This window comes from Rosa rugosa, chromosome 7 (genome assembly GCF_958449725.1).
Source record: "Rosa rugosa chromosome 7, drRosRugo1.1, whole genome shotgun sequence".
Lineage (NCBI taxonomy): Eukaryota > Viridiplantae > Streptophyta > Magnoliopsida > Rosales > Rosaceae > Rosa > Rosa rugosa.
This window is the reverse complement of record NC_084826.1, coordinates 10279742-10298576: the sequence shown is the minus strand read 5'-3', so window position 1 is coordinate 10298576 and position 18835 is coordinate 10279742. Positions and strand designations below refer to the sequence as shown.

The 18835-nt window shown below is 37.2% G+C and overlaps 3 protein-coding genes and 1 long non-coding RNA gene across 4 annotated transcripts; 3 read left to right on the top strand and 1 right to left on the bottom strand.

The window, feature by feature from the left end:
* Positions 1-1714: 1714 nt before the first annotated feature.
* Positions 1715-3043, top strand: LOC133723471 (uncharacterized). Its single transcript, XR_009853061.1, has 4 exons — positions 1715-1804; positions 1932-2061; positions 2162-2227; positions 2525-3043. It is a non-coding gene; the product is annotated as an uncharacterized LOC133723471 (long non-coding RNA).
* Positions 3044-5036: 1993 nt separating this feature from the next.
* LOC133722808 (wall-associated receptor kinase-like 20) lies at positions 5037-7813 on the top strand. Its single transcript, XM_062149674.1, has 4 exons — positions 5037-5556; positions 5747-6091; positions 6581-6643; positions 6738-7813. The coding sequence occupies exons 1-4, from the start codon at positions 5037-5039 to the stop codon at positions 7811-7813; spliced, it is 2004 nt and encodes a 667-aa protein (XP_062005658.1).
* Positions 7814-9265: 1452 nt separating this feature from the next.
* Positions 9266-12376, bottom strand: LOC133723967 (CASP-like protein 5B2). The gene is made up of 3 exons (XM_062150833.1): positions 11887-12376; positions 10827-10959; positions 9266-9782 (listed from the first exon to the last, which is right to left on the bottom strand). Exons 1-3 carry the CDS (start codon positions 12015-12017, stop codon positions 9579-9581), a joined length of 468 nt encoding a protein of 155 aa, XP_062006817.1. The 5' UTR covers positions 12018-12376; the 3' UTR covers positions 9266-9578.
* A 4281-nt stretch (positions 12377-16657) lies between these two features.
* LOC133721519 (aldo-keto reductase family 4 member C10-like) lies at positions 16658-18816 on the top strand. Its single transcript, XM_062148155.1, has 7 exons — positions 16658-16814; positions 16889-16939; positions 17030-17106; positions 17241-17328; positions 17654-17929; positions 18044-18292; positions 18525-18816. The coding sequence occupies exons 1-7, from the start codon at positions 16695-16697 to the stop codon at positions 18609-18611; spliced, it is 948 nt and encodes a 315-aa protein (XP_062004139.1). The 5' UTR covers positions 16658-16694; the 3' UTR covers positions 18612-18816.
* The last annotated feature ends 19 nt before the right edge of the window (positions 18817-18835 follow it).

The window sequence follows — 18835 nt, the reverse complement described above, 5'->3', positions numbered from 1 at the left end:
TCCTAGCAATCTTAACTCCGGCTGTTTTGATATGACAACTGAGGTTGGTTTGGCCAAACATGTATCAGTTCATAGCTTTCCCACTTTCTTGATTCAAACTGCGTCATGTATTTCCCACTTGAATTCGATGGATTTGCCCTGTAGTTTTAATTGGATGGACATGGACTGTTGAAGCCTAAGAGATGTTTAAGTAGGTCTACATGGTTTGCTCATTGGTTTTGGTTGCAATTTTGTTTTCACTCTATGTCTACCTTTTATACTCCACTCGGTACATTTTTTAACTATATAGATTAAACGATTCCTCAATCAAATATCTTGGAGGTTTCCAAATATCTTCTATAGCATGCTTGGAACTTTTACTGGTTTCATTTCAAATCAGGGCATCAGCATTTATGTGTTACACCTTATTAGTTCTCATATTCAAGTTGAATACTGAATGATGTAAACTAACTCACTGTTTCTTCACAGAAAGCATGACCAAGATCATTAAGGAGATGTTGCCTCCAGATGTACGCGTCGCAAGAGATGCTCAACATCTTCTCATTGAGTGTTGTGTAGGTAAGAATAAATGAATATGTAGTTTAGTTTATGTTCAGCTAGTGACGTATTCATTCACAGACACTCTTTGCCAGATATACTCACGGGTACATTGTTGGTTTATGAGTAGTTCAAAGCCTTATCTGTATAACTTTAAGACAAAACCTTTTCTGCGTGTGAAACCTATTTGTTTCAATGAACAGGGCCAGTTGAATTATTGGCGATGCATTTGCTGAGTTCTTTACAAATGGAATTCAATGGAATAATAATTTCTTAGTAGTTTCAATTGAATAGGTTTGAAGCAAAAATAAAGCAAAGTTATGTTTCTGATTTTGAGGGATTTTGTTTCTAATACAAGTGTGCAATTTGTACCATTTGGGTTTATTTTGTTTATAATATATGTATGCCGTTTGTAACATTTGGGTTGATTATTAATTACCCTTTAGGTACTGATTAAACCTTTTTTGGGATTCATTGATGCCATTTACACATGTATTGCTATCCCTCATGTAGTTTGAAGTTCAATGTATTTCATTTGTTTTAATGCGTTCCTGAATCCCATACATTGCTTTTGTACTGTCTGGATGATAACCTGTGACAGATAATATTTGTCTGAACTGATTTAGTACTTATATCTTGCCTTTGCAGAGTTTATACAGCTTGCATTAACCGTCTTAATATATTTTGTTATATTCTTAACAGAAAAATAATTTGAGCAAACTGGGTACTTGGGTAGTATTTCAACTTAAGAAGTGACATCAAGTATGAACCATGATGCATCCATATGTTTCTGTTTTTTTTTTTTCTACTAGCAGGACTAGTGCAGCAGTTCAAAATAACTTTTATGATTTTTTTTCTTTTATGGTTTTTGTTGCAATTGCAATTGGACTTTAACCTTGTTATATGCATTAGCTGATCAAGTTTCTATTGAATGTGCAGAATAGGCAAACAACTTTATTTTCTGCAACCCAGACTAAGAAGGTTTGTGCATTATATCTCAAACTCATAGCAGTTAGTCAATCTCTTGCTTTCCACATTATTTTTCATTGTTTTAGCATAACTTATTAACTTAATATGCTGCCATAGTTCAGTAGTTTCTAAACTGTTTTTGTCTCTTCTTTACATGACTGGATTGCCCATATGTTACATGAGTTACTTCTTATATATATTAATACATTTCCCATTAAACCTGTAGGTTGAAGATCTTGCTGACTTTTCCTTCCAGACAACGCCTATGTATATAGATGTGGATGATGGGAGAACTAAGGTAGGAATCCAACTGGTCTTTTGGATTCCACACTAAATATTAAGTCTACTTCATACTCATATAGACCTATTTATTCTTGTATTTTAGCCGTAATCTTTATAACCTGCCAAGATTGTGTGCACTACAGGCCACGAATATAGGACTGCAACAGGACTATTGTCTTGTGCCAAGTGCCAAGAGATTTTATTCTCCTATATTCTTTCCTGACGAGGAATCTATCAAAGAAAGTGATGGTCTTCTTCTCTTCTTGCAACTCAGTAAAATTCCACTCTGTTAAGCTCTTACTTGTTTTATTTTCCTCCTAAATGTACTCTTTCAAGTACTAATTGAGGCATGTATTTCTGTCTTCATGATTAGGTTTCTTGGAAACAATAAGTTGAATGGCGCTCTCTCTGAATCGAAAAGCTCATCTCTTCTCAATGTGTAAGTACTTCAGCATGTTTTCCTTAAACATCATCATAATTCATTACACTTGGAGTTTTCTGATTTTTCTGATAAGTATGTTCTGTATTTGATGAACTCATCTGAGTCATCTCTTTGTTGATAAATATAATGTACTTACTTCGGCTTTATCTGAACTGTACAATACCAGCTTCAAATTAATATGATGCAAAATCATATATCAGAGTATTGATAGGTTTGACCAATGCCTGAATTTTGATAATGGTCATGGTATTATTATATTTAATTATATTTACGTAGCTTGTATCTTTTCTGCAGATGAGTTAAATGCCTCACTAAGCTGCACATGAGTTAAATGCAGACGAGTAGACCACCTACCAGATTTGCAGCAAAGGTTTTTGTTCTTTTTTCTGCAATATCTTGTTCCTCATTGAGAATGAAGACTAGTTGCTCTTGTAATATGCAGCATAAGTCTATATGGGGGTCAAGAAAGATTTGTGTCTCTGCAATGGGTCAGCAGGTTTGTGTCTCTGCAAGCTCACTGGCCATTCCGTTTTCTATGACCACTTCTATGATTTGGGTGATTCCGTTCATGATCAGATTGTGAAACTAGTACAGCAGTACAGCAGTATAGCTAGCTAGTTCCTTTATTAACTTGTGTCTAGTAGAAATTTTTCATTCATTAAGCATTTAGACTTGTCTTCAGATCCAGATTAGTATATATGAGTTATTTTGAACTGAAGTTCATGATTAAGTTTGTGTACATGAGATACTAGTGGATTAATGGAAATTGCAATGAATGATTTTGAATGTGGATTTTATGGTTTCATACTTTCATTAATGGGCAATTTTAATTTCCAGAATGCATGCATACCAATTGTACAGGGGACTACTAAAATGTGTCATCACAAACTGCATGCTACAACAAAAGCACACCAAAATGTGTGGTTGCAGCTGCACAGTGTATAACAACAACAAATAAGTGTGATTGGACGTGATTACAGACAATATAAAACACGTACTATTAGTGGTCCTTGTTATATTTAGACCACAAAAATTTGTCGTCTAAATAATCTCAAACGACAGTAAATTGTCGTCGTAATGAGATTGACACAACAGAAATCTATTGTCTAAACCATTTCCCAACATCACATATGTATAATTGAAAAATCTTTCACACAACACTTAAATGTCATACAAATCAACCATAGAACGACACTTAATTGTCCTCTGATACACTTTACGACCACATATAATTGTCGTGTAAAGTAAATTAGCACAACCTTTAAGTGTTGTTGTATGAGAGAAGACACTACATATGAGTCTTCATATTTCTTATTTAAGGGCATTCAGACCACACAAATAAGTCTTGCAATATGCTTCACAGAATAGTATTTCAAAAAATACTGTCATTGTTTTGTTTATCAGACAATACAAAACCGTTGTTTGAATGCTTTTAAAGAAACAGATCACAATGTTCCCAAAATCCAAAACTCATCAGACGACACATTTTTTATGTCGTCTGAAAATTCAGACGACAGAACTCTTCTGTCGTTCGATACGCCCAAGAGACGACATCGTACTAGACGACACATTTTTGTTCGTTCAGACGACATAACTGTTCTGTCGTCTGAAGGCCTTTTTGACATAGTGAGTCTACTGGGCAGATACCTACGGTCCAAAATAAGCTTTCTATTATTATTGGGTTAAAGCTTCGCCAAGCCTAAGTTGATAAGGAAAACAAGCCCTTATGCGACTACGAATAAGAAACCAACTTGGAATCTATTCAATAATCCTTCAGACGCAAGGAACAGCCAAGCTGTAAAAATAAGAAGGCTCTAGGGCAAAAAACAAGACACAACAATTTATCTACTTAGAAATCAAAGCCTCTTAGGAGCAACCTCAACTATGGTTGAACTAGAGAAGTTAAGGACCGCCTTAACACCTAGAGAAGCTAAAGACTGCCTTAGCAAACCCCTATGCTTTCTCGACTTCCCGGTGATTGCTCTGCTTAACCTACAAAGTTAAGTATCGATGATCGTGACGCCAGAGATCAAGCCAAAAGTCCTTATTCTGTTAAGGCAAGTAGAAGAACCTTGTGATGAGATTGGTGCTCTCCTCATCCACAAGCTTGGTATAGAAGTTAGGTCCGAGACAAACCAGACAACTTGCATCCCACAGTATTGGCATGCCGCGCATCTGCAAAAGAGACTGTTCGCATCGTCTTCTTAGGAGAGCCAAACAGCGGGGCAAGTGGCATGCATGGGATCACATGATCCCATCAATTGTGTTTGTATAAGCTTGAACCCATATCATATCTCTTTGATCTTGCTCACGACGTGTTTGACAGAGCAAACTTATTTTGACATCAGGGAATTGGAATCTGGGATAGTTTAGTTTCCTATCGATTGTCCCTTGATGATAAATTCCTGAATCTATATATCACTAGTTAATTTCAAGTAGATTTCCTGGCGCTCATTAAGGATAAAGTATTTAGTTTAGTACGTGTGTAGTTCAACCAAAATAGTACTAAAAAAGAGTGTTATGCATATTTCCTCCTTAAATGAACAGTACTAATCAGAGTGATATATATTATATTGCAAATTTAGGATGTGATACTATTCATTTCTGAACACAAGGATCTTCGAATTCGCCGTAAACATTTCCGCCTTCCATGGAAACCTTAATTTTAAGGACGCATTGTCGCATTGGTCCCATAAACACTCGCACCTTTCAATATATACGAGATTAAAATGACACCAGGATTTTCAGTATAACGAGAAACAAAGTACCAAATACAATCTTACATTATACAAAATACAATAAACAAATGCATGACACCAGAATTAAGAATAGAACTGCAGTAATTAACAAGCCTAGCTTTGCACCATTTTCCTCCAGATCTTCACTTCCAACTCCAATGAGGAATTTTAGTGTGGTTTCTTTTCTGCTCCTCAAATTGGCAATGTTATGGTGCATAACCGCCAGCCGTTGTCCGGATTGTGGCCGCACCACCGTGCCGTATCCACTGAGCACGGAGCCAAACTGCGGCGACCAGGCATACAAGGTTCAGTGCAATGCAGGAACACTGTGGTTCCACACCCTCAACAACTCCTATCCAGTCACATCCGTTAATCCGCTAACGCAGCGGATTGTGATCCAACCACCAGGAGTGGCAAACAAGAACACATGTGTCGCTGCTGATTTCCAATCTCAGGGAATTTTGCTGGACAACAACCTTCCCTTCAACATTAGTGGCAGCAACACTGTGATAGGCATGAACTGTTCAACTGAAATGCTTACCACCTCCTTAAACTGCTCCTCCAATAGCATATGCCACGACTACGTAGGTGTGTTGTGATATTTTAATACTTCACTATAAATTAGCAGTTGCTTCAGTATTAATATCAACTCTTCTATAAGAAAAGAAAAACATTTCTACATTACAAGCACTCCTAAACAAATCCGTAACCTATTAGAGCGAGATTTTCACACTGATCCCTTATTTTTATTTTGGAAATTGTAATTCTCCAAAACTAGGCACGTACAATCCAATGGCAGCGTCAGCTTGTGGGAACTTGTCATTATGTTGTTCATACAAAACTGGTGGATCTTCAAATGCCTACAAAATCAGGGTTAGAAAGGAACGTTGTGTTGCCTATGTGAGTTTTGTGAACTTGGACTCTACGTTGGATGTGAGCAAGTGGCCTCAGCCTGCGGTTGAGATGCAATGGGTGTTGCCGGAAGAGCCAGGATGCAAGTTACAAGTAGATTGTGGGGGTTTGGCAAACTCGGTGTGCTTGCCGGATCCGTCTAGTGCCAAAGAGAGGAAGTGCTTGTGCAAGACTGGGTTCAAATGGGACCCCATCAATGGAATATGTCAAAGTATGTAAGCCTCTATCTGCATATTATTATCATGCATTGATCCTTATCATATCTAGTCATATATGCTATCGCTCATTCTCTAACAGCTTAATTTTAGAGTGGTTGTCTAACAGAGTATAAGAGTTATTCTTTTCTGTTATGTGGTTGAAACTTTGAAATGGTTAATATTCTGCCATTTTGTTTCTTGTTTGTTCTCCGAATGAACTAGAAGGACAATATGCAAAAATCAAGATTGATATACATTGTTGGCTCATGCATTCTCGTTAATTAATTTAGAACCGATTTCAAATTAATGTTTGGTTTTGCTTTTGCTTTCCATTTTTTTTTTTAATGAATGAAATTTTCCATTCTTATATGGCCATCATGAGAGTTTAGATATGCAAGTATATATCTACTAAAGTTTTATTCATTAGGCAAGGTTGAATCAAAACTTTAGTTAATTCACTAAAACGTATAGCCTGATCAGCCATTGAACTTATCTTTTTGTAGACATCAAGTGTAAAAAGTTGAGAGGACGCAAACGGAAAAAGTCTGTAGCCCCAGTCATTGGAGGTATGCATTAATCCTACAAGAACTTCATAGATCCTTTTCTTTAATTTTGAATGATTAAATACTGGTTATGATTATACTAATATCTTCTTATTAGGCTCCGCCTTTGCTGTTGTTGCAATGCTAATTGGAGGATCCTCTGCCTTTATAATTAAGCGACGTGGTCGAAACGTTGCAAGATCAGCACAGTCTAGCTTGACAAAGTTCAGAGAAGACATACTAAATGCTAACAGTAGTACTGGCAAATCAGCCAAGAATTTCATAGGCAAAGAAATCACAAAAGCAACCAACAACTTCTCCAAAGACAACCTTCTTGGCTCCGGTGGGTTTGGCGATGTCTTCAAGGCCACACTTGATGATGGAACTGTCACAGCAGTGAAGAAAGCCAAGGCTGGAAACATAAAGGGCATCGATCAAATTCTCAACGAAGTTCGAATTCTTTGCCAAGTAAACCACAGAAGCCTAGTCAGATTAATGGGTTGTTGTCTTGAGCTTGAACAACCGATTTTAATCTACGAGTATGTCCCAAACGGTACCCTTTTTGATCATCTACATGGAAGTTACCACAGTGCCACCAAAATGGTATCACTAACTTGGGCCACGAGGCTCACCATTGCTCACCAAACTGCTGAAGGACTTGCCTATCTGCACGATTCAGTCGAGCCAAGGATTTACCACCGTGACATAAAGTCGAGCAACATTTTACTCGATGAAAAGCTCAATGCTAAGGTTGCTGATTTTGGTCTGTCGAGGTTGGCCGTGACCGAATCAAGTCACATTACAACATGTGCTCAGGGAACCTTGGGGTACCTAGACCCCGACTATTACTTGAACTTTCAATTGACAGACAAGAGTGATGTCTATAGCTTCGGAGTTGTGTTGTTAGAGCTGTTGACTGGTAAGAATGCTATTGATTTTAACAGACAAGAAGACGAGGTGAACTTGGTGGTTTATGTCAAGAACATTTTAAGGGAAGACAGACTAAATGATGCCATTGACCCTAAGCTTAAAGAGGAGGCTGGCACAATGGCTCTGGAGACTATGAAGGCATTAGGGTCTCTGGCAGCTGCATGCTTGGATGAGAGGAGGCAAAATCGACCCTCCATGAAAGAAGTTGCTGATGAAATTGAGTACATTATTAGTATCGTTACAAATGAGGTTTCAGCAACTTAGGTCTTCAAATAACAATTTCAGCACATCGGTACTTCGTATCATATATTCATATATTTATATCCTGTTCTTATATTATGTTTTTGTCCAAAATCATTTTGGTATATACTTCACTATCTTTTCATCATAAAATTTAAATGCTAAATCAAAACTCACAAATGTAAATGGTTCAACCTTATTTGGTAAACGGAAACCCTTGGTCTAAACCTTAGACAGTTGGTTTGGACATAATTAAACAAAAAAAAATAGCTTAATTAGAAAATCAATCTACTCCTGGTTAAGGGTCAATATTCTGCTAATACAATCCTATTCTCAAGTTAAATAATACAAAATATGATTGAAATTACAACTTTGTTTATATCACCTTAAGAACTGTAATAATCTTGTATCCTGTCATGGGTTATGAGATCAGCTAATGTATAAGATCAACTCAGTTTCCAATATGATGGAAGCTTGCTCGTCAATGACCATTATGGAAATGACAAGTGTAAAATGAAACCAAGAAAAATCTCTGGAACTGGAAATTGAGGAATTACATTTTTATGGTTGCTAAACATCTCGGATCTTGAAATTTTAAGTGGACAGGGGAACATACTCGTGCAAAAGACAGAAATACTTTCCAGCATGTCAGATTCTTGTTACTTCATGGCAATCAAGTAAGGATTCATGAACGAGAAGAGTGCATTGCACCTGTGTAAAGGTTTCAACCTTCAAGGGAATGTCGAAGCCAATGTTTCAAGTAATTTGACAACAAAAATTTCAAGCCTCCAAGAAACTAACTAAGCCTTTATTTATAAGGTTTTGTGTCACATAAGCAACCTATTTTGTAACTACTATGTAGATGCTAGGTTTAAGCATGGCGAAGGTTGGAAAAATTGAGGGAGACTGTGCACCAACATATTCCGTGTTCTGTACTAGTTCATTTAGTTTTGACGGAGCCGGAATAACAACGGTTTATAAGTAATAGAGCCCAAGATAGATCACAGACCTCTGGGGACGAAGTTTATAGCTTCAATTTACTCAAACTTTCGCTGTTATTCAACATTTCCACAGTAGCCATTTACATTCTCTGCACCCAATTGATCACCCTTGTATATCAGTATCTAAATTATATCACTTCTAACATGGAACAGAATTAAGAACAACCTACAAGATGACTCTGGAATTTGAGGAAAGATTTGTTTTTAAAGTTCAACACTGACCCAGAGTCTCTTAAATTAAAACTATTAAATATGCTCAATTCATGTACAAATCTCATAGACAAGTCCAACACTTCTATGCACAAATCAATTTTACCAATTGGTGTCAAAAAATGAAGCCTCAATGTATCCTCAAGTTTCTGTTGGCATTTATTGGGAATCAAATTCATGTAGCTTTTGCCATGTAGGCTAGGACTGGAACCCCAAGCACATCAACTCAATGTGGGGGGGTTAAACTTCCCAGTGGTGCAACAAATTTATTAAAAAGAACAGAATAATCAGCATGCTGTTTATGTAATTCCATGTAGATCCTGGAGGTTTGGCAAACTAGAAATGACATAAAGTTGATCAAGATATGATGCAGGTCGAAGCAACACGACTAGACAAAAGAAAAAGACTCGAATACCTACAGTCATTCTGTAAATTGCCCCAGAAAAGATGAGGCATGTTACAGAAATTTTTTCATTTACATTGAAAACAAATGAATGCTGTAACTTACATGTATGTCAAGTTATCAACAGCAGGCCACAAAAAGAAAAAGAAAAAGAAAAAGAAGAAGACAAGAATCTCTAAACTGAAGCTAATAGGATCCAAAACATCACGTGAGAAGATACGGCAATGAAGGCCCAGGTAAGGAAAGCAAAAGCCACTGAAATCTGGAACTTCCGGCATGGTATATCCCATTGTGACGTGCAGAAATTTGTGTCTTTTGCATAAAGAATTACTATTCCTGCTGAAGCGCTTGCAGCAGCCAGTGATAGAGTAGCTGTTACCTGTACAATTTGAAATGTTTATGATATCATTCAATAGGAAGAAGCCAGAATCCAGTTGGCTCTGTATCCTATGTTCACGTAACATAAATAAAACAAATATTCAACCTAAAACCTAAACAAATATTCAACCTAAAACCTTCCATCAGGAGAGATCAAAATTAACTGTACAAACTGGCATGAAAGTAGCAGTCCAGAATAACATAATAAAACAAATATCCCCAAAATTCTTTCCATCAGGAGGGATAAAAACTTAGCCATCAAATTATAAAGAAAAATCTCATGCAAATAGCAATAATTGGTTATTTCACTCAAAGGAGGAGAAAGTAATGTCCCGTTCCCCAAAGAATAACAATGAATAGGCTAAAGCATCTTCTAATATTGGGAATCATCAATGTACATATACATTCAGTTTGAGGGAATGATATCAACTATATACATAAGCTATCCTCACCCACAATCAGAAGTCATATGCCAATTTTATTGATGATTTATCACTTTACCAATCATAAATTAGGACAACAGTCACCTAATTTCTACCATGTAATGTTTTTTTCAAATGGTGTAACTGCGTAGTGCCTAATAGCGGCATTTCTGGCTCTCCAGAGCTAAAACCAATTTACCTAGAAAATCACTTGGACATGCAAACCTATTTACTTCAATAAATGTGTGGGTGGTAGTGGTTTAGGACTTTAGGTGGTACCTAAAGTGCTTTTTAGAGTTGTGCGAATTAAATAAAAAGTATTTTGGTATCAAAGAAACATTTTTAAGTGCATCTTGGAGAAGCACTTACTAGGTTCCTCTATGAGCAACTGGGTAAACTAATAGGAAGCACTTGGATTTTGAATTTGGTTAAAGAACTGCAGATGAAAGAGTTTCATAATGAGGAACTCGCAGACATGCCAAAATATAATATCTCCCACAATTAGCAGACACACTTGCATACATCTAATTCATATTCTAGCAGGAGACAGAATGTATATAGATCATTACAAGATGCTCAGAGAGTTAAATGAATATAGTTAAAAAGACGAGAGAAATAGGTACCCAATCACCGACAACAAATAGGCTAACTAGGATTGGATTTTGGAGGTCTCTCTTTCTCCTCAAAGCATAAATATCAAGACAAGCAAGGCCAAAGCTCCATAGCACTTGAAGCCCCATTGACGCAATCAAATAGCTGAACCAGAGGACAGAGATTAACATAGCGTTTGTACAGAGTAGTTAAACATAAGCAAGAAAAATAAGTTGATTCGTGATCATCTCAAAACCATGAGCAAGAATCCACTAACATTGCGAATCAAACATGTAGCACAGACAAAAAATGTCAAATTACTATCGCAGTATCGCTTTCAGATTCTGACATTGGTAATAAGTGGAAACTCTTTAAACAAAAGGTGTTACTGACAAGGGTAAAACTAGGATTAGTTTGGCAGCAAGTGCAGGGGATGGAAGAAGATCGAGGTCATGCAGTGAAAAACATGCGAGGAAAAAAGGTATCACATTTCAAAATACTAAGGCAATGTATCTGTGCATTACTTATGGATAGACAATTTCCGCATTTACATAACAACAAGGCAGTGGATTTATGCATTAATCTCATTCTAGGTGAAGCAAAGAAATCAGATGACACCTCTCTGCCCGACGTATATAGTTTTGCAACTTATCTGTCTACTATTAGTTGCATCCATCATATATCTCCGGCGGAAATATGCAAAAAGAATGCCAACAACACTACTCGGTTCATCTCCTTGCTGTTTGAACTTCTATTTCGACACATATAGTTAAGCAATCAGTCCAAGTAAACTATGAACCCCGAAAACCAGGAGCTTAAGCAAATCAACTACAGTTTGAGCACATAATCTTTACAATTAAATGCGGTCAGGCACTATTTCACTACAATTCCAAACCGAATGAGGCAAACCAAGACTTATCAAATTGCAATTAACATCCTGCAAAATCATCACTCACAAAATCAAATAGCTAAATTAATGATCTTAGATTCTAAAAAGAACGAAAGTTTCAATCTTTTCATACCAACATCACTTCTGACTAATTCAGACAAAACTAATAAAAAAAAAAAAAAAGGAAAAAAAGTAAAAAGTACCAGAAGGCGGTGAATGTGGCGAAGCGATCGGCGGAGACCATGACTCCGATGGCGGCAGCAGCAAACCCAAATTGGCCGATTCTAAGGAGTAACCCACTAACCGACCCTGGTCTACCTATCAGCTCCTTCATGTCTCACTCACTCACTCACTCACTCACAGGGCCCTTTCTCCTATCAAAGGGCCCCCGATGCAAAACCCTAGACTTCACACTCCTCCTCTCACTCCAGCTACCTCTCCCCCAATCTCATCCATTTCCGCAACTCTCTCCGATGTCAACCAAGCCGAATATTATTCAAGTCTACATAGATGACGATCTGGATTCCGGTCAGTATGGGAAGTCTCAATCAGTCTGTGTGTTGTGGGATTTGAGGTTTGGTGGAAGGAAATCCCTAGTGATGGATTGTGTCTCTTCAATTTGGGCAAAAACATATAATGACTGGAAAACAAAGATATATGCATTAATGTCCCGGTGGAGTGGAGCTGTCTATTTAGTCATTACTTCTTTACCTTGTGACGGTGAGCCTGGCGAACTGACACTTACCTACGTGGACTTCCTTTTGCTTTTTGCTTTCTGTAATTTGGGTGAAGGACTAGAATTTCGGGAGCCCATCTAATGAGAATCAGTTGAAGAATTTTTTAATCAATGGTTTGAGCGACTCATTTATATTACAACAAATCAATCTTTAGATGTTTATGTGTGTATGAGTAGATCACTTTTGATTTTTGATTTTTTTTTTTTTCCAAATTGCTAGTCGTCAAGGTACTGAACTAGATCAAATCAATAGACGAACTAAATCTGTCAAACATGAATCGGTCATGTTTATAACTGATAAATCACGATTATGAATGCCTTAACGATTTTTAGTTTGGTTGAAAAGTTGCATAAATGATATACGTATGAATATCTAAACATCTAATGGTTTATTTGCGAAAATGTGATGGGTCTTGCAAAAAAGTCTTCAACTACTAATGAGGATCTCTTCCCTAAAATTTCTTTTATTTTTCATATCATATGATGTTTCGAGTTTATAATTCGTTGTTATGATGATTTTTTCGGCGAATTTAGTAGTTACATTTAGAGCAACAAATATTTTGAAGTATAGTAGAATTTTTGGTGATTTTCATCTACTCGATAGATTGTGATAAACTGCTAAGCAAAAACAGCAGTAGTCATCAAGCTCTAGTGTGAGTTAGTGATAACCAAAATGAATACAAAATATGAAGTTAAGGGTACCAAATAATAGTTTTAAAATAAAATTCGCACTCCGCATTTTACAATTTATATTCTAAATCTCATTATTTAGTAACTTAAATTTTGTCTTTTATAACTTAAATTTTTTGTTTTTTATAAGAATTTCAACTAAAAAAGAAAAAGATGAATGCAGATTACAAATTAAGAAGTGTGAATTTCATTTTAATTTTAAATTTGCAATAAGTAAACATCAATCAACTTAAAGTTCAATTATTGTTTGTTCGTTTTGTTCCTAAAAGTTAATTATGTATCACTCATAGTCTATTCATTCCATTTTCTCACTCAAATATGATACTAGCATGTTGGTGGTACTTAGTACTTTCTCAAATTTTTATACAGATGATTAGTCATATTGAGAACTTCGGATCACTTCGTTTCAGACTCATATTAAAGCAACTTTAGTTTCATGAGTTAACACATGTCAATTATCACCTTATTATATGATTTTAGTCTGTGTCATATTTACAATTTTTCTGTTTTAGAGCTTACACGTATTTTATAAAGTAACCGACACAAATTATAACTCAATAATAGAGAAGAGTTTAGCTTCAAATCAACCCATTTTCATTGTTTATTTTGTGCGTACGTATGTTTCTAAAATTCATCCAACCACCAACCAATTGTCTTTCGATCAGCATTAGGTGCTACTTTTGTTAAATCCCGAAGTTAACCCACTTGCTAATAAGAGACAAGTGTTGCGTACTTGCATCCGTAAATGAAATAAAAACCATTGAGACAATATGGTATTATAAGCAAGCCGTTTAAAGACAATGATGTTTCAACTAAAACAAAGAGAGAAGCAAACCCATTTCGATCAACATCATTGCGGATGGACAATGACAACAAATCAAAAAGAAGGGGAGAGAGATGGAGAGTCAAGGCATGCCTTGGATATTTGTGTTTGTCAGCCTCACTTCCTCAAAAGAGTAAAGCAAAACCGACCGGTGTTGGGTGCATGATGATTCGATACTCCACTAACTACAAACACAAAAGAACCCAATTTTTTTGGATTTACAATTTTATTTGAAGGAACCAAGGAGCAAAAGATATACAGAGTGAGACACAAAGGCCAAACTAAGAAAAGGAAAGAGGCACATGTGTCCTAAACAGTTGAAAACTTAACAATGACTAACTACTACCTGGAAGTCTCTACCCTCAGTTTTTATTTCATACTTGAAAATTATATAGTTTTTCTCCCTCCATATTGAGTAAAATTAAAGCACTCGGTAAACAAAGCTTCTTGATAACCCTTGAGATTTATTTCTCAAACTATTTTGCACTTACCCAAACAATAAAATTGGGTTCCTTTTCAAAAAAAAAAAGGGTTTTTGTCTATTTACCCTATTTCTAGAGATTTTTTTCCCACTTACCCCATTAAGTTTTTTTAATTCCCTCTTACCCAAAACACTCTAAGGAGGTCTTCCCTAATACCCCATTAAGATTTTTTTTTTGTTTTTAATTTTTTTTTAATACCATTTTACCCTCACCTTTGTTACTTAGAGAGAGAGAGAGAAAATGGAAGAGAGAAACCATAGGGGACTTCGCCGGAGCCCGGTCACCGGCCGCCGGAATCCGGTCACCGGTCGCCGGATTCCGATCACCGCCCGCCGCCCACCATATTTTTCTGAAAACCTCTATTGCCCCCAATAGACATCTATTTCCCCCCAATAGAGGTCTATTGCCCCCCAATAGAGGGGCAATAGAGGTCTATTGCCCTAATAGGCGTATATTGCCCCCAATAGACGTATATTGCCTCTCAATAGAACTTTCGGTCTATTGCCCCCAATAGACGTCTATTGTCCAATAGTCTATTGCCCCCTAATAGACGTTTATTGCCCCCCAATAGACATCTATCAGTCATGTATTGCCCCCCAATAGACGTCTATTGCCCTCCAATAGAACTTTCAATCGCCGAAATTAAAACTAATCTCCCTAAATTTAGACAAATAAAACTTTAATTAAAGAAAAAAAAAAAAGATTACATCAATTCAAACGTCTATTGCTCCCCAATAGTCGTCTATTGCCCCTAATAGAATATATTTTTTATCTTTCTTTCCTTTCGCCCTCATTTGACCAAAAAAAAAAAAACTGACTTGAACACCCATGTCAAGAGCTGGATATTAAATGTCCAGTGGGTAATAATGAGACTAACAATCGACCTTGGAAGGTAGAAACAACCAGGTAATGCAAACTAATTTATATTAGAACACTAGAGAAGTGGCTTTGGCCCCAAACTCACTTAAATAGAACGAAGAAAAAAAACTTTGATTTAAACCTCACAGGATTGCATCTGGGTTGGATGATTATGGGGTTTTTAAACACCTTTAAGAAACTACAATGCTGTTCCATACCACTCCTCCCATAAAAAAAAAAAAAAAAAACAACAAATCATTCATGTCTGCAAACTCAAGTCCAGAAATTTGAATTTCTAATAAAACCCAACATAGATGCTAACAGTATACTCCCTACAAAACTAATAAACCCCCAACAAGGAGAACCCAGTAAAATATGAACAAGCTTAGCGATAAAGCTAACAACAAGACTTAACTGATAAATCAAATTGATGAAATCCCAGGTCTTGAGGGTCAGCTCCTCCTCGTCAGATGGCTTTGCCTTCCAGAGCATACATACGCCATCGCCGTCGCAGGGCCGTTGGCTAACGTGCACCATGGTCTGGGATACGAGCTTGTACTTTGCCCTACCACCATCAGAATCACCGGAACGAGAAGTGGAGAACGCTGGGTCGGAGAGACTGATCCCGTTCCGTTGACTAAGAACCTTAACTCATTTATGAAGAGCTTCGAGGAATAGATTTCCGGCGGCGGGGACGAACTCCAACCTATAATCCTTGAGGACGATGACGACGGCTACTAAGCCAGCACGTCGCCAATCGAAGATTGATATAGACCCAGTTTATGAAGAGAGAGAGAGAGAGAGAGAGAGAGAGAGAGAGAGAGAGAGAGAGAGAGAGAGAGAGAGAGGAGGTGGAGATCGGGGAGAGAGAGATGAGAGAGTGGCATGTAATTTATTAATTAAATTGAGGGCAGAATAGTATTTTTATTTTAAATTGTGTTAGTGGGAATAAAAATCTGTTGCTGGGGTAAGTGAGATAACTTTGGCTCATTTTGGGGCTTTTGGTCAATGACCCAAAAAAAAACAATAAAATTGGGTTAAGGTTGTTGGAGCCAACTGTCTCCACACTTCGCCATAAAATTAGGCCAAATACCATTACAGAAAGAACAATTAAAGAAAAGTCACCAGATTCATTGCAAAAATTCAAAGAATGTACCTAGAATTAACATTAAAAGTAATATTAATTCCATAGGTAATATTTGATCCTAAATTATTGCCAAACTCTTCGTTAAATGGCCGTCCACATATCAACGTCTCACCTTTTCAGCAAACTCCAGGACCCCAGTTCGTGCCTTATTTACAATTTTGTCACCCTATGACATCACCAGTCAAAGTCAACAGTCATATGTGACGTGTATATAATACATGAGTTTCTATTCCACAGTAATCGCGCATTCTCATTTTTTTTGTTACTCGGAAAAAATGGCGAAAGCGATTCGATTCTTTGAGCTGAATACCGGAGCCAAGATTCCGGCCGTCGGTTTGGGGACGTGGCAGGCCGAACCCGGCGCCGTTGGCGATGCCGTCACCGCCGCCATCAAGGTATTACAATAATGGTGCAGTGTTTTTTTTGCATGTGTCTGTGTCTGAAATGACTCAAATGGTGGTTAATGCAGGTTGGGTATAGGCATATTGATTGTGCTCAAATTTATGGAAACGAAAAAGAGGTATTCAAAGTTTTAATACTTGATTGAATTCGATTTTGTTTCTTTCATTATGTGATTTAGATGTTCAATATTCAATACTGGATTGTGTAGATAGGTTGTGCTCTGAAGAAGCTATATGATGATGGTGTAGTGAAGCGTGAGGACTTGTGGATCACTTCAAAACTCTGGTCAGCTTATGAACTTTACACTCTTTTGGTCTTTTACTATGTGATTGTAAATGTCTTTTCTTTGGTGATGATTATGTAGTTGAAAATTTTGAAGCTTGAAAATTTGAAATTATATATTTGTGTGCACTGTGCAGGTGTAGTAATCATGCACCAGAAGATGTGCCAAAGGCACTAGATAGCACTCTGCAGGACTTGCAAAGCGACTATCTCGATCTGTACCTAGTACGTAAACCACGTTAAATCCTCGGTTATATTGTCTTGTCAAACAATCTGACATGTTATGTTTTGCGGAGGGTGAATCTAGATCGTGCATTTAAACAAGTCAAATCGACCAATGTCTGGACTTGATATGCGTCTAACAGAGTAACAGCATAGCATTTTCTTATTAGGCAGATTTCAATATGTAACTATGGAGTTTGTTTATATCAGGAAAGAAGGATATAGTACAGGCCATTAAGCACAGACAGCAACCTTGCAAGTCTCACTATTTCCATAGACTGATATAATCCTCGTCTATTTGCCACTAATTGTCGAAAACTGTTTGTAGATTCACTGGCCAGTCAGCATGAAAAAGGGCTCAGCAGGCTTTAAACCTGAAAACTTATCCCAACCAGACCTACCAAGTACTTGGAAAGCAATGGAAGCACTGTATGATTCTGGCAAGGCCAAGGCTATAGGAGTTAGCAATTTTTCCACAAAAAAACTTGGAGATCTGTTATCGGTGGCACGCATACCTCCTGCTGTTAACCAAGTGGAATTGCACCCCCAATGGCAGCAGCCAAAGCTAAAAGCATTCTGCCAATCTAAGGGAGTCCACTTAACTGTGAGTATTCTGATAGCCTGATGCATAACAAAGTTTTCTTCTTTTGGTTTCCAAATGCACCTGCTGAGGATTAGTGATTGCTTGTATCATATTGTAACGAATTTCTCATTTCAGGGGTATTCGCCATTGGGATCCCCAGGTACAAGTAGTATTAAGGGTGATGTCCTTAAGAATCCGGTTCTTGCATTGGTAGCAGAGAAGATGGGCAAGACTCCTGCACAAGTGGCTCTCCATTGGGGGCTACAATCGGGTCACAGTGTGCTGCCTAAGAGCACAAAGGAGGCGAGGATCAAGGAGAATTTTGATGTTTTTGATTGGTCCATACCTGAGGACTTGGTTTCGAAGTTTTCTGATATAAAGCAGGCAGGCATCTTGTCTTTATTACTTCTCTGTTCAGTCTTTTTGTTCTTGAATTCCATTCATCTTTCGGTGATATTTGGTGCTTATCATCATTAGACTAGGAATGAGACCTGACTAGCTTCAAATCTTTGTTGTTTATGTTCAATGGATTGATGAATCAATTGGCATTGCAACTTCATGGTCATTTATATGTACTTGGTGTTTTCTCATTGTAATATTCTCTACTTTTTCACAGGAGAGGCTAGTTAAAGGCACTGGATTCGTCAATGAGACTCACGGTTTCTACAAGAACATTGAGGAACTTTGGGATGGAGAGTTGTGAGCAGATGCTAGATGTTACAGAAACATTTGCCTTTTCTTCATGCCTTTAGCTCGTTCTTTCTTTTGGTTGTAGTTTCACTAGTTTGAGTTTCAATGTCTCAATGCCGATGGGTGAGTCCAGTAGTTCTGGCACCTCTGTACTTCATCCACAATTTCAGGGAATTGCTAATAAATTTCATTGAAATATCAAATGCAGTATTTATCCAGACTGATTTTGCACAGTTG

What these genes read in the sequence shown, in the direction of transcription:
- LOC133722808 (XM_062149674.1), top strand. Translation starts at nt 5,037, where the DNA reads ATGCATGACACCAGAATTAAGAATAGAACTGCAGTAATTAACAAGCCT. An exon ending in CATCAATGGAATATGTCAAA is followed by an intron (nt 6,092 to 6,580) that starts GTATGTAAGCCT and finishes ATCTTTTTGTAG; the next exon opens with ACATCAAGTGTAAAAAGTTG. An exon ending in TGTAGCCCCAGTCATTGGAG is followed by an intron (nt 6,644 to 6,737) that starts GTATGCATTAAT and finishes TCTTCTTATTAG; the next exon opens with GCTCCGCCTTTGCTGTTGTT.
- LOC133723967 (XM_062150833.1), bottom strand. Translation starts at nt 12,017, where the DNA reads ATGAAGGAGCTGATAGGTAGACCAGGGTCGGTTAGTGGGTTACTCCTT. An exon ending in GCCACATTCACCGCCTTCTG is followed by an intron (nt 10,960 to 11,886) that starts GTACTTTTTACT and finishes CCTCTGGTTCAG; the next exon opens with CTATTTGATTGCGTCAATGG. An exon ending in TATTTGTTGTCGGTGATTGG is followed by an intron (nt 9,783 to 10,826) that starts GTACCTATTTCT and finishes CAAATTGTACAG; the next exon opens with GTAACAGCTACTCTATCACT.
- LOC133721519 (XM_062148155.1), top strand. Translation starts at nt 16,695, where the DNA reads ATGGCGAAAGCGATTCGATTCTTTGAGCTGAATACCGGAGCCAAGATT. An exon ending in CCGTCACCGCCGCCATCAAG is followed by an intron (nt 16,815 to 16,888) that starts GTATTACAATAA and finishes TGGTTAATGCAG; the next exon opens with GTTGGGTATAGGCATATTGA. An exon ending in ACTATCTCGATCTGTACCTA is followed by an intron (nt 17,329 to 17,653) that starts GTACGTAAACCA and finishes AACTGTTTGTAG; the next exon opens with ATTCACTGGCCAGTCAGCAT.